General features: G+C 42.9%; 1 protein-coding gene across 2 annotated transcripts; it reads right to left on the bottom strand.

Annotated features, from left to right (window-relative positions):
- Positions 1-984: 984 nt before the first annotated feature.
- ZFAND1 (zinc finger AN1-type containing 1) lies at positions 985-14,115 on the bottom strand. Of its 2 annotated transcripts, none has more exons than XM_054018554.1 (8): positions 13,943-14,115; positions 12,949-12,991; positions 11,427-11,466; positions 11,031-11,158; positions 10,852-10,943; positions 8,010-8,134; positions 4,632-4,787; positions 985-4,522 (listed from the first exon to the last, which is right to left on the bottom strand). In XM_054018554.1, exons 1-8 carry the CDS (start codon positions 13,995-13,997, stop codon positions 4,352-4,354), a joined length of 810 nt encoding a protein of 269 aa, XP_053874529.1. In that variant the 5' UTR covers positions 13,998-14,115; the 3' UTR covers positions 985-4,351. The 2 variants fall into 2 exon arrangements, with proteins under 2 accessions (XP_053874529.1, XP_053874528.1); XM_054018553.1 differs by lacking the exon at positions 13,943-14,115 and adding an exon at positions 13,490-13,691.
- Between the last annotated feature and the right edge of the window lie 620 nt (positions 14,116-14,735).

The following is a 14,735-nucleotide window of genomic DNA, read 5'->3' as shown; positions in this document are numbered from 1 at the left end:
AAATTTGCAGGCAAGAATCAGTCTAGAGATAACGAGGTTAGTTCAATCAGGGAGGATGAAGCCCTCTTCTAGCAGTTGAGGTGTGAACACCAACGGAGGGGAAACTGCTTTTGTAGTTGGCTAGCCATTTACAGTCTTTGTTTAATCCTGAGCTGATGGTGTCAAATTTGCAAATGAACTGAATTCAGCAGTTTCTCTTTGAAGTCTGGTCCTGACTTTTTTTGCTGCAGGATGGCTACCTTTAAATCTGCTATTGTGTGTCCAGGGAGGTTGAAGTGTTCTCCTGCAGGTTTTTGTATATTGTCATTCCTAATACACTGCTACCTCGATATAACGTGACCCGATATAACATGAATTCGGATATAACGCAATAAAGCAGTGCTCCGGGGGGGAGGGGCTGCGCACTCCGGTGAATCAAAGCAAGATCAATATAATGCGGTTTCACCTATAACATGGTAAGATTTTTTGGCTCCCGAGGACAGCGTTATATCAAGGTAGAGGGGTATCTGACTTGTGTCCATTTATCCTTTTACGTAGGGATTGTCCAGTTTGGCCGATGTACATAGCAAAGGGGCATTGCTGGCACATTACATTGGTGGATGTGCAGGTGAATGAACCAGCGATGTTGTGGCTGATCTGGTTAGGTCCTATGATGGTGTCACTGATGTAAATATGTGGGCAGAGTTGGCATAGAGGTTTGTTGCATAGATTGGTTCCTGAATTAGAGTTACTATGGTGCGGTGTGTGGTTTCTGGTGAGAATATGCTTAAGGTTGGCGGGTTGTCTGTAGGTGAGGACTGGCCTGCCTCCCAAGGCCTGTGAAAGCGAGGGATCGTTGTCCAGGATGGGTTGTAGATCACTGATGATGCTTAGAAAAGGGCCTCATCCTCCCTGATTGAACTAACCTTGTTATCTCTTGACGGATTCTTGCCTGCATATTTATACCTGCCTCTGGGAATTTCCATTACATGCGTCTGACGAAGTGGATATTCACCCACGAAAGCTTATTCTCCAATACGTCTATTAGTCTATAAGGTGCCACAAGACTCTTTGTCGCTTCTTACAGATCCAGACTAACACGGCTACCCCTCTGATACAAGTACTGTAGTTCAATCTCTTTATCATGAAAGTTGAACTTACAAATGTAGAATTATGTCCAAAATAACTGCATTCAAAAATAAAACAATGTAAAATTTTAGAGCCTGCAAGTCCACTCAGTCCTACTTCCAATCGCTCAGACAAACAAGTTTGTTTACATTTGCAGAAGGTAATGCTGCCCACTTCTTGTTTAAAATGTCGCCTGAAAGTGAGAACAAGTGTTCTCATGGCACTGTTGTAGCTGGCGTTGCAAGATATTTACATGCCAGATGTGCCAAAGATTCATATGTCCCTTCATACTTCAACCAGTATTCCAGGGGACATGCAATCGATGCTGATGATGGGTTCTGCTCAATAATATCGAAAGCAGTGCAGACCGATGCATGTTCATTTTCATCATCTCAGTCAGATGCCACCAAAAGAAGGTTGATTTTCTTTTTTGGTGGTTCAGGTTCTGTAGTTTCCACATCGGAGTGTTGCTCTTTTAGGACTTCTGAAAGCATGCTTCACACCTCGTCCCTCTCAGATTTTGGACGGCACTTCAGATTCTTAAACCTTGGGTCGAGTGCTGTAGTTATCTTTAGAAATCTCACATTGGTACCTTCTTTGCATTTTGTGAAATCCGCAGTGAAAGTGTTCTTAACATGAACAAAATGTGCTGAGTCATCATCCGAGACTGCTATAACATGAAATATATGGCAGAATACGGGTAAAACAGAGCAGGGGACATACAAATCCCCCCCAAGGCGTTCAGTCACAAATTTAATTTATGCATTATTTTTTTAACGAGCGCCATCAGCATGGAAGCGTGTCCTCTGGAATGGTGGCCGAAGCATGAAGGGGCATACAAATGTTTAGCATATCTGGCATGTAAATACCTTGCAATGCTAGCTACAAAAGTTCCATGCAAATGCCTGTTCTCCCTTTCTAGTGACATTAGGGTTACCATATGTCCTCTTTTTCCCCGGACATGTCCGGCTTTTCGGCAGTCAAACCCCCGTCCGGGGGGAATTGCCAAAAAGCCGAACATGTCCGGGAAAATGGCGGCTCTGCTCCTCCTCGGCTCTTCGGCTCTGTTTAAGAGCCAGGCTGCCCGAGCGCTACCGGCTTCGGGCAGCCCCCGTGCCTCCAGCTGGGCACTTCCCCGCCTGGGCTCCGGTGGCGCAGGGTCCGGAGGCACGGGGGCTGCCCGGTAGCGCTCGGGCAGCCCGGCTCTTAACCAGAGCCGGGGAGGAGCAGAGCTTCCAGCCGCAGCGGCTCTGCGTAATTTACACTGTGTCAGTTACACAGAGCCAGGGAGGAGCAGAGCCGCCATTTTCCCAGACATGTTCGGCAATTCCCCCCGGACGGGGGGTTGACTGCCGAAAAGCCGGACATGTCCAGGAAAAAGAGGACGTATGGTAACCCTAATGTCACTAGAAAGTGAGAACTGCCCAAAGCCCCAGTGCTACCGGCTTCAGGGTTTGCCGGGCTGGGCTCCAGCTGCGCTGGGGAAGCGCTGGCTAGGGGCGCAGGGTCTGGGGGCTGCCCGGCAAACCCTGAAGCCGGTAGCACTGGGGCAGCCCTTTCCCCCTGGCTGGGAGTGGAAGGGAAGAGGGGGCGGAGTTAGGGTGGGGAAATGGGCGGGGCCAGGGCCTGTGGAGGGTCCTCTTTTTATTTATGAGATATGGTAACCCTAAGTGACACTGTAAATAAGAAGAGGGCAGCATTATCTCCTGTAAATGTAAACAAACTTGTTTGTCTTAGCGATTGGCTGAACAAGAAGTAGGACTGAGTGGACTTATAGGCGCTCAAGTTTTACATGATTTTGTTTTAGAGTGCCATTTTGTAACAAAAAAAAAAATCTACATTTGTAAGCTGCACTTTCACGACAAAGATTGCACTACAGATTGTATGAGGTGAACTGAAAAATATTATTACTTTTGTCTATGATTTTTACGCTGTAAATATTTGTAATAAAGATAATATACACTTTGATTTCAATTACAACACAATACAATATGTATGAAAATGTAGAAAGCTGAGCTTTCTGCTGCATAAACCTGCAGTGCCTGCCTGTAACATTATTGTGTTGAATGTGCCGCATCGGACATGGATCCCTGTCTGGGAGAAAACACCTGTTTAAACTCAAATATCTACTCTCATTAGCTAAATAGCATTTTACATGTTATGAAAACTTGCTTGTCTTTTGTACTTATATAGCCCCAATTACCTCAGTAATTAAGTGCCTCAGAATCTTTAATATAAGGATAAATATAATACCCCTGAGATGTAGGAAAATGCTATTATCTCCTTTTTACAGATGGAAAATTGAAGAACAGAGAGACTAAGTCCAAGGTCTTATAGGAAGTCTGTGACCATGTAGGGACTTGATCCCAGGTCTCCCATGTTGTAGGTTAGCTCCCTAACCACTGGACAATACTGCCTCACATGTGAGCTTGTAAAACATGGGTTAGTTTTTTTTCAAACTCTGTCCTGTACTTTCTTAAAAGGAAGAAATAGAGAATAAAACATACATTACTGTCATGCTTTAGAAAGGTACTGGACTGTTCTGTTTTGTAGGGCTGTCACTCTGTTTAGCGACAAAAGAGGGAGCTGTAGAATGAAGAAGGGCTCTAGGTCAAACCAGATATCCCCTCCAATAATATAAGCAGCTTCTTATCTCTTTAGTTAATGGTTCACTCTGCTGGTTTACATTATTAATTCATTTATTGTTTTCATCAATACTTTGTAATGTACAAAAAAATACTTTAAAATACAAAACCAAAGATAAAAATTTCATTTGGTTGCATAATGGCAATAGAATAAAATAAATGGAAAGATTCATGTCACAGAGGTGATGTCCACTTACCAATCCATTCTCTTTTTAGCAGTATCAACCACTCCCAAGTTTTGGTAGCTAGTGGATTAGTTAGTTTACTTGCCATAGGCATCCTGTGCCAGTTGTGACTGGAATACTTTCTGTCTTATAACTATTTCAAATTGACCGACATCAAATATTTATTAAATGGGTTAAACTATTGTTTCAAGTAACCACAACTGTTCTACATTAAAAATATACATTTATTTTTAGAGATAGGGCTCAATTCTACCCACAGTTATGCAGATGCAACTCCCACTGAAGTTGGTGGGAATTGTGTCTGGGTGGCTGAGGGCCGAATGAGGCCTTAACCCATTCTAAATGTAAGTTGTGGTTGGCTTTATCTCAGTGTTTTTTCTGGTGATCTTTGTTTCCATCCAGTTCACCAATTAGCTACTCTAAATATGAATTTGTATCTTCTATAAACTGATCTTCATTATCAAGGTATTCCAGAATAATGTTTCCACCATTATATAATGGACACTCTTGATTGGATAGCCAAGTAGCCAATGTGTGGTCCAATGGCAAAGCTTCTCCAGATGCAGTATGACACAGCCTTAATTTCTGCAAGAAATGCCCCCCCGCAAAAAAAATCTTGTTGTTAATTCATATTCATGCATGAAAGACAGAAAAAAATTATAACATTAAATGAAAATTGCTACCACTGATTTACCTTGGCTGTTGATTTGTTGTTGTCATTTTTAAGGTCTGCTAAGCAAGCTGCAAAATCAACTACTTTGCCAATACTCCACTTACTGCAAAAGAACATGGATTTGCTCTTCTCCTTGCTTCCCTTAGGTAAAAACACTTGAAAGTAAATTCTTTCTGTCTACAGTAAGAAACAGAGAAACATACACTCAGGAGAAATGAACAATCACAAACACACATCAATTAATTTTGCTGGTCTAAAGAGAATTAAGCTGACATGTACATTATTAATTATTATTATTATTATTAATCACTTTATACTGCAGTACTCCCCAAAGGCCTCAGTCGAGATTAGGCTCCAATTGTGCTAGATGCTGTTACAAATACCTATGAAGAGAAAGTCCCTGCCCTGGCTATCAGACAATAATGGTCGCTTTGAAGAGGAAGAAGGTACACCTCTACCCCAATATAACGTGACCCGATAGAACACGAATTTTGATATAACTTGGTAAAGCAGTGCTTCAGGCAGGCGGGGCTGCGCACTCCGGTGAATCAAAGCAAGTTCAATATAACACGGTTTCACCTATAACGCAGTAAGATTTTTTGGCTCCCGAGGACAACGTTATCTCAAGGTAGAGGTGTAGTTTAAAGAGGTAATGCTGGTTGGGCTCCCGTGCTGGTGTGTGTCAGGAATACAATATGTCACAATATTGTGGAAGTCCCAAGGTGGAAAGCAAACAAAAGGCTACTGGTAGTCATGTACACTGTGGAGTCGATGTGCTTGAGTTCTGATGATAAAGAGCAATCAGTGATATCAGAGGTGCCTGCCAGCACTTTTGTCTAGGCCAGCTTCTCAACCTTCATCCCATCCCTCCTCCCTGTAGGTACCAAAAGCTTTGTGGCCTTCCCCACAACTGAAACATTTGTAAGAGAGGGTACTATTACAATCTTTATTGCCTAAAAGATGCATATTTTAAATATGAAGTAGGGACCACCTGTTTTTTCCCCTTCATACTGGTTTCATCAACTTCTATTTTATGTTCTATAAACACAACAGATAGGTTCGCCTTTGCCAGGTGCCAGCTGAAAGCAAGATAAAAAAATATTTCTTCTTTTCATTGGTTTTACTTGGGTTTTCCCTAGAAAGAATTCATACCTCCCCACCCTCACCACCCCTAAGTCTGTGGGCTTGTCTTCACTGCAGTTAATTCAAGTAATAACTAGAGCGCTGACCCTAACCCTGAATTCCATCCATACACAAAAACCTTTAACTCAAGCATGGTGGTGTTTTTAACTCAAGTTAGCTGGCCCAAGAGGGGATATAGGCTGAAACTCAAACAAGCGCAACTCATAACCTACTAACATGACCACTCTATAGTTGGATGCAGGATAGTGCCACTCTACTGCCATAGTCCTCCGATGCTTTCCCACAATTCCTACTGTGTGCCAAGAAAGGACAGACAAGTTCTCTCACAATTCACTGGGACAGAATTCAGATAGTGGCTCAGCATATTGCTATACTAATCATGAGATATGCCTCCATAAGTTTCTGCAACACCTGAGTGAGTACAATGCCAGGGCAGACATAGCAACTTGACTGTTATTTCACAATCTGGCTACTCTCACTCAAGCCAGGCAAACTCAAGAGAAGTAACTTGAGTTTATTCTGAAGTCAAGACATATCCTGGGAAACAATCTAGGAAAAAAAAACCCTACAAATCTAGAAAGGGTTCGACAAGAAAAATTTGAGGGCTTAACTAGACCAACTTTCCAGCTGTGAAAAGTGATGCAGCAGAGAGGGATCCAAGGGACATCTGTCACTAAGCTGAAGGGAGAGTTGGGGAGAATAGCACAGAATGAGGGCTGGGAAGAGAGTTTGAGAAGGGAACTAAAAAGAGAGTACAATTGTGGGTTGGAGTTTAATTACATCTATGATAGATTATCACTATTCTACATGATTAAACAATTAAACTCCAGTTAAGCAAATGAATAATGAAAGGAATTAACAGAGCCATTTGCGCTGTGGGTTACAATCTTTAGAGTTAGGGAACAGCAATTTAATTTCCTTATAACCAAAAAACCCAAACTCATTATGTTACCTCCTGCATCTCAAGACGTTAATCACTGTCTCCATTCGTACATCTATTAAAATGGCATAATCTAAGGATTGTGCGGCAAGCAGGACTTCACATTAAGATTGCTACCTAAACAGGAATGTTTAATTTGTACTCCAAGCATGTGGAGATTTGTAGTAGAGAAAAAGAAGTCATAATAGGATTCAGAGATGGAAGAGCTACGTTTGTTTTACAATAATTAAATGTAAAACAAGACAAAGCCTAATGGTAAAAATTATTAAATGCATTGTATATGATGTGGCCAATATATAAAATTACAAATTGGTCTAGAATGAAATCCTGCAAGAGGGAAATAGAAAGACATTTACAAACTAAAAATCACCCTGGCTTGAAAAAAAAATTGAGCTGTTGTTCTGAATGGTCATAGTGAGAAATAATGAAGAATCAGTGAAGTAATGGATGCTGCTGACCTTGGCTATGGTGATATATGTAGCTCAGCTAAACTGCAGAAGAAGTGTGAACAAATCTTGTTTTATCACTCAAAGCTCAGGCCAAGTATGAGCTAGATTTCTCCAGGCTGGCACAAAGGTATGTAAATTGCACCCTCTATGCACCAACCAGGGTCACTGCATCCACATGAGAGGGCAGGCAGTGCTTCAATTGTGAGCCTCTCTCAGGGGTTATTGGCTTTAAGACTTAGGTCATGTCTATGCTTCAGTGGCACAGCTATGGTACTGCAGCTGTGTCCCTGTAGCATAGATGCTTCCTTCATTGTTGGAAGGGGTTTTCTGTCAATGTAAGTAATCCATCTCTCTGAGAGGGAGTACCTAGGTCAATTATGTCTACAGTGGGGATTAAGCTGAACTAACTATGTCACAGGGCACAACATTTTTCACAGCCCTTAGTGGTGTAGACGAGGCCTTCTTTTGGACTGCAATTTGTTCATGGTTAGTGTCGCAGATTAATTTGCTTTTGCTGTTTAAATAGCAAACTACATGTCCATTTTCTCTCTCATGCACAATATAAGAGAATTTGCTTTCAGGCAGGAGATTCAGGCCCTGATCCTGCATATGCTGAATTTTACACACGAGTACTCCACTGAGTTTAATAGGACTACTCTTATGTGTAAAGTTAAGCAGGAGTGTAAATGATTGTGTTTTCAGGGGCTAATTCAGAAACAAAAATAAACAAACAAATACTTTTTTTTTTTTTTTTTTTAATATTGAGAGAGTAAAATTAACAACAAAAGTCTAGAAATTTGTTTATATCCTTAAATAGAGTAAATCAGAAACACGGAAGTGGTTTGAAGGCAACTGCGTATGACTGACCTGTGGCAAGGACTTATCCCCACATGCGTGCATTTTCAGTTTCATTAGTGCCACCTTTGCTGCTGTTTCACTGTTTTTTGCTCCTTTCCGTCTTTTGCTTCTTACTGCCTCCTCCTTTTTAGAATCTGAGGAAAATATTATTTCTGAAGGTTACTCCAAGTCACGTTTTCTTTCACTCTGTTACAAATGAAATTACCAATGTGTCTATTGTCACAAAAGTTTAGAGTTCAGTGCACTGGAATAATTTAGATCTGCCTCTATGGGTGTGCCCACACTGCAGCGGAGGCGAGCCTCCCAGCCAAGGTAGACAGTCTCATGATAGCAGGGCTTGAGCTAGCGCACCAAAATAGCGGTATGGACATGGCAGCTCGGACTATAGCTCGGACCCTCAAGCCCACCTGTCCCCCTAAGTTTGAGACATACTCTTTGTGAGTGGATCCCCTTCTCTTCCATGCATCCGGGCAACCATCATACAATTGCTGGTACTCTGAGTACTAGGAAGTCTGGCCAGTCCTATTGATAGCCCTACTTACTAATTCCAAGTGATTAAAAAAATTAATCACGATTAATGACACTGTTAAACAATAATAGAATACCGTTTATTTAAATATTTTTGGATGTTTTCTACATTTTCAAATTTGCAATTGTATTCTGTTATATTGATTTCAAAGTGTACAGTGCTCACTTTATATTTATTTTTGATTAAAAGTGTTTGCACTGTAAAAATGATGAAAGAAATAGTATTTTTCAATTCACTTCATACAAGTACTGTAGTGCGATCTCTTTGTCGTGAAAGTGCAACATACAAATGTAGATTTTTTTTTGTTACATAACTGCACTCCAAAACAAAACAATGTAAAACTTTAGAGCCTGCAAGTTCACTCAGTCCTACTTCTTGGTCAGCCACTCTCTCAGACAAACAAGTTTGTTTACATTTGCAGGAGATAATGGTGCCTGTGTCTTGTTTACAATGTCACTGTTGTAGCCGGCATCGCAAGATATTTATGTGCCAGACGCGCTAAAGATTCATATGTCCCTTCATGCTTCAACCACCATTCCAGAAGACATACATCCATGCTGCTGACGGGTTCTGCTTGATAATCAAAAGCAGTGTGGACTGACACATATTCATTTGCATCCTCTAGTCAGGTGCTATGAGCAGAAAGTTGATTTTCTTTTTTTGGTAGTTCGGGTTCTGTAATTTCCACATCCGAATGTTCCTCTTTTCAGACTTCTGAATGCAAGCTCCACATCTCGTCCCTTTCAGATTTTGGAAGGCACTTCAGATTCTTAAACCTTGGGTCAAGTGCTTTAGAAAGCATTTCCTTAGAAATCTCACATTGGTACCTTCCTTGTGTTTTGTCAAATCTGCAGTGAAAGTGTTCTTAAAATGAACATATGCTGGGGTCATCATCCGAGACTGCTATAACATGAAATATATGGCAGAATGCAGGTAAAACAGAGCAGGAGACATACAATTCTCCCCCAAGAAGTTCAATCACAAATTTAATTAACTCTTTTTTTTTTTTTTTTAATTAGCGTCATCAGCATGGAAGTATGTCCTCTGTAATGGTGGCCGAAGCATGAAGAGGCATACAAATGTTTAGCGTATGTGGCATGTAAATACCTTGCAATGCTGACTACAAAAGCCAGTTCTCACATTCTGGTGACACTGTAAATAAGAAGAGGGCAGCATTATCTCCTGTAAATGTCAACAAACTTGTTTGTCTTAGCAACTGGCTGAACAAGAAGTAGGACCGAGTGGACTTGTAGGCTCTAAAGTTTTACATTGTTTTGTTTTTGAGTGCAGTTATTTAACAAAAACAAAAAATCTACATTTGTATGTTGCACTTTCATGACACAGATCGCACTACAGTACTTGTATGAGGTGAATTGAAAAATACTATTTCTTTTGTTTATCATTTTTACAGTGCAAATATTTGTAATAAAAATAATTTACACTTTGTATTCTGTGTTGTAATTGAAATCAATATATATGCAAATGTCGAAAAAGATCCAAAATATTTAATAATTTTCAATTGGTATTCTATTGTTTAACAGAGCAATTAAAACTGCGATGAATTTTTTTAATCACGATTAATTTTTTGAGTTAATCGCGTGAGTTAACTGCGATTAATTGACAGCCCTATTAGTAACTGGGCCAGAGAAACGTGCTGGGATGGAGCAGAAAGAGACCACGTCCTCTGCACTGATCTGTGGCTGCAGAGCAGCACTGGGGGAGCATAAGCTACATGAGCTGAACAGATGTAGTAAGTGATACTTCTAAATGTGCTTCACCACAACATCCCTGAGGTACTATTCCAGCCCCTCCACTACACAAACATAAAGTGGCCATGTCTGGCAGTGCTCCTTAGTGTAGGTCTAGCCCACAAGGTCATAAAAGTGCCTACTTTGTGGCCAAACTTTGCTACTATGAGGGCTGCCTGGGCAACATGCCAGCAGCCTAAGGTTTGCACTCAATCTGCATATATTTTTACCTAATATTTTTACTAATCCACCTAATCACAATACTTACCTTTTATCGTAACAGAAACTGCTATTTAGACTTGATTAGCAATAAAATCCAGTCTCCATCAGCTTTGTCCTCATCCTGGATTTGCAGGGAAAGGGCAGCCTGGGCCACATCTGGACTTTAGGGACATCTGCCATAGTGTATCATGTCTCCAAATATAGGAGCAGGGCTATACATGGGCACTCACAGGCAGGCATTATCCATTCAAGGAGCCTTCATTCTTTTGACAAGCTTGGACCTCTAGACTAATGCAAAAGATCAAACAGCTCACTGAAGAAAATAATACAATAAATATCCTATGGTACTTGCCTATAATATCTTTAACTAGCTTCTGAGTAGCAGCCATGCGAGGTTTAGGGGTATCCAGTTTCTCACACTCATGGTCTGACTGATGACGGTGTCTATAAACAATAGAACAGCAAACTCTCATTAGATGTTCCATATGTTAACAACAGAGCATAGGTGTTTCAACATTTTGCTCTGCTCACCTTAAGCAAAACTGTTTCTTGCAGTAGGGGCATAAAACTGGTAAAAGCTCTTTTCCATTGCAGCCCTTATACGTGCATGGGTAAGATCGATGTTCGTCCAATTTCATGCTCTCGCTTCTTATATTCACCTAAACATTATTAAGAAACATGCAGTGTAAATACACATATGTAATGAAAAATAATTTGCATCCTTATCCAACTTGCTTTAGTGCTTTGATTCTGACATTACAGAAAAACAGGAAATTAATTTAGAGTGCTTTAAGGGAGACCTGCAAGCTTTAAACAAACACAAAAAAGTTCTCCACTTGCAGCTATGTGAATTGAACATCCCCAATAACCAGATTTTGTGGGGGTTTTGATGTCTTGCAAAGAAAAAATCACAAATTATCAACTTACCTCAGAACAGCCATGAGAATCCCGGCTTCTATGTTGAAGGCTTAAAGTTAAAAGAAAAAAAGTCTCCATCACTATCCAAATTTCAAAAAAGCAAACACACAAACACACAAACACTCCATATAAGTGTTTGATAAGTAATGTAGCATGGCTTTCATCATGATCAAATTTCAACTAAATAACCACCATTCTCTTCCAAAACTTGTACCAGCATACAGATTTTTATCACCAAGGGGATTGGTTATAAAACTAAAAGTGTCAGATTGCTCGACAGCGTATGATGGTTTAGTTCTCAAAAATTAGGCCCCAATTCAGCAAAGTACTTTTACTGAAAGGGGCTACTCACATGCTTAAAACTAAGGCACAGATCCACAAATCAACTTAGCTGGCTAAGCCCCCGATCTAGTCCCAGTTTTAAGCCCCTCAGTGATCCATAAAAATCCCACTCAGCTACTGCCTAACCGTTAACTTGCTCAGCACCTACATTTTTGCTGTAAAAGTTCCCTGGCCACCCAAGTTTCTGCCTCTAGACATGTGCATCCAATCATGCCTAAACCCCAGCGCAATCCACAAACGGGGGGTAATGGAGGAGCACCTATCTTTCTTGAATAGTCCAATCCGGTAAGCATGCTCTGAGCATGCCTACCAGCCTGAAACACGTTCAAAATCCAGGAAGGGGGCTGGAAGTGTGTGCCTCCCTTATAACTTTCAGCCCAGTGGCTAGCGCCCTCACCCAGGATGTAGCAGACCCAGTCAACAGAGCAGAAGATCTGGACCCTGGGTCTCTCATCTTCCAGATGGGTGCTCTAATTACCAGGCTAGAGAGACATTCTCACTCCCCCTCTCTGACTATTTATTTCTCCAATGACTATTTAAATTATTTCTCCAAAGTAGAACATCTTCAACAGGAGAGACTGAGGAAGACTCACATCAGAATCTAATCTAATTTGAGTGTCCCATCAAATATAACGTTTATTTATCAAGATTCTCAGAACTGGCAGCAGAAAGTTAAATGAGTTCGTTTGACCATATATTACCAGAAAGCAATAAGAAGCGTAGGAAGCCTATGAGCAGTGAGCTGCTCTGACAGGTTAATTTGGAAAGAAAAGAGATAAATTTATAGTACACATTCCAAGAATTTTAACTCAAACGTAGGGAACTCTAAGTGAGACAGCTCTGTTTTGATCTGGCTGCGTACAAAAATAGTCTTCCTGTTGACTTAAATCGGAGGTACCAAAAACACAAGCTGAAGACCAAATACGCCCTATGGAGTATGGCCATCTTCTTTGTCTAATTGCACTCATTCACAAAAGACCCACAGAAATAAAATAGGACATTAATAAGAATTCATGATATCTGTTCCTGAATTTATGCAACAAATAACTTTTTATCTCCTCCTTTATTAAATCAAAAGTGACACTCTCCTTGATTTTTCTATTCGGCTTAAAATACTGTAACATTTCCTTTTTGGTAGTTGGATTCAAGTTTAATTGTGTCTAAGATCTTATATTATATGATGTCTTACCAAAAAACTCCTGAACAGCCATCACATACAAAGGGCAGAAAATCTGAAACCAAAAGAGAGGGTTTTTTAATTAGCTAAGGTAATTATTTAGCTAATAGTTTTTAATCTAAATATTTATAAGGTTAACTACCAATGCCCACAAGAAACAAATGCAAAAATGTCTTCCCTACCAAAGCATTCAAACCAATTTACATTCAGCCCTTCATACAATGCCTGCATTAATATTTAAGAACTTGGACCAAGTCTTATTTGCTAATTCTACAGACTCAAAAAGTTCAATCTACTTAACAATGTTGTTGTTTTTTTTGTAGCACAGTATACTCTAGTTTGCTACTGCTACTAAAAATATAAGAGGTCAAATGAAGTGCATTCATGTATATTCTACAAGAAGGAATTTGAAGTGTACTTCTGTAAGCAGTGCGAACAGGTTTTTTTTTTTTTTATATAAAATCAATTTAAACAAAAACCTGAAGAAAAGCAAGCTGTATTTTATCAGTGTCGGCCAATTTATTATTTATGACAAGATCACTCTGATCATTACCCCAGTTACAGTTTGATGGAGTACAGAGCCCCGGGAGGAGGGCGGCGAGCCCGGCCGGGGCTCCGCTCTCGCCAGCGGCCAGAGCCGGAGCACCGCGCCACCCCCTTCCAGGTGCCGCCCCAAGCACAAGCTTGGTGGGCTGGTGCCTGGAGCTGGCCCTGCCTGGCTGAGATGAGCCAACAAGGGTCAGCAGCTCCCACATGGTCACCGCCTCCTCCCGCCAGGCCCTACCCCTCGCAATTGGTACCACGCCCTCGCTACCTGCCGAGCCCCCTTTCAGAGACAGGCCACACCCCTTTATAGCACCAGACTGACAAGCCCCGCCCCTCTCCGCCGTGTCCCGCCTCCTGAGCTCAGCCACGGGCAGCTCGGGCTCGCGGCACCGCCCAAGCGGAAGTGGTTCCTCCATCCCCAGGCGGGCGTAGCGGGGACCCCGAGTGCCCCTTCACCTACCCAGCTGGCCGCAGTGCTCCGCCCCGCAGTGCTGCCCGATCGCCAGCTCCGCCATCGCAGCCCCCAGCGCCTGCGCCACGGGGTTGCTCAGGCAGTGTGTTTGCGCGGGGATTGTTGGGATGTTGGAGGTCTCCTTTCCGCGACTGTCAGAGGGGCGGAGTTACTGTCCTTGTGTATACGTCGCTGCCTCCACCGCGGGGATTGGCTGGAGAAACCTTGTGACCGGGGGGGCGGGGCGACGGAAGCTGGCTGTATAGTCCAGTGAGTCCAGTCCAGTGTGTGAGGGCGGGATGGGGCGGGATGGCTGCTTAGAGTTGGTGTGGGCAGTGGTGTGCGAGGAATGGGGCCGGGGAGGGGGAGGGGCGGTGGTGTGCGAGGAATGGGGCCGGGGAGGGGTAGGGGCGGTGGTGTGCGAGGAATGGGGCCGGGGAGGGGGAGGGGCAGTGGTGTGCGAGGAATGGGGCCGGGGAGGGGGAGGGGCGGTGGTGTGCGAGGAATGGGGCCGGGGAGGGGGAGGGGCGGTGGTGTGCGAGGAATGGGGCCGGGGAGGGGGAGGGGCGGTGGTGTGCGAGGAATGGGGCCGGGGAGGGGGAGGGGCGGTGGTGTGCGAGGAATGGGGCCGGGGAGGGGGAGGGGCGGTGGTGTGCGAGGAATGGGGCCGGGGAGGGGGAGGGGCGGTGGTGTGCGAGGAATGGGGCCGGGGAGGGGGAGGGGCGGTGGTGTGCGAGGAATGGGGCCGGGGAGGGGGAGGGGCGGTGGTGTGCGAGGAATGGGGCCGGGGAGGGGGAGGGGC

This window comes from Malaclemys terrapin, chromosome 2, assembly GCF_027887155.1.
Source record: "Malaclemys terrapin pileata isolate rMalTer1 chromosome 2, rMalTer1.hap1, whole genome shotgun sequence".
NCBI classification, from domain to species: Eukaryota; Metazoa; Chordata; order Testudines; family Emydidae; genus Malaclemys; species Malaclemys terrapin.
Note: the sequence above shows the minus strand (reverse complement) of the source record. Positions and strands in the feature narration are given on the sequence as shown.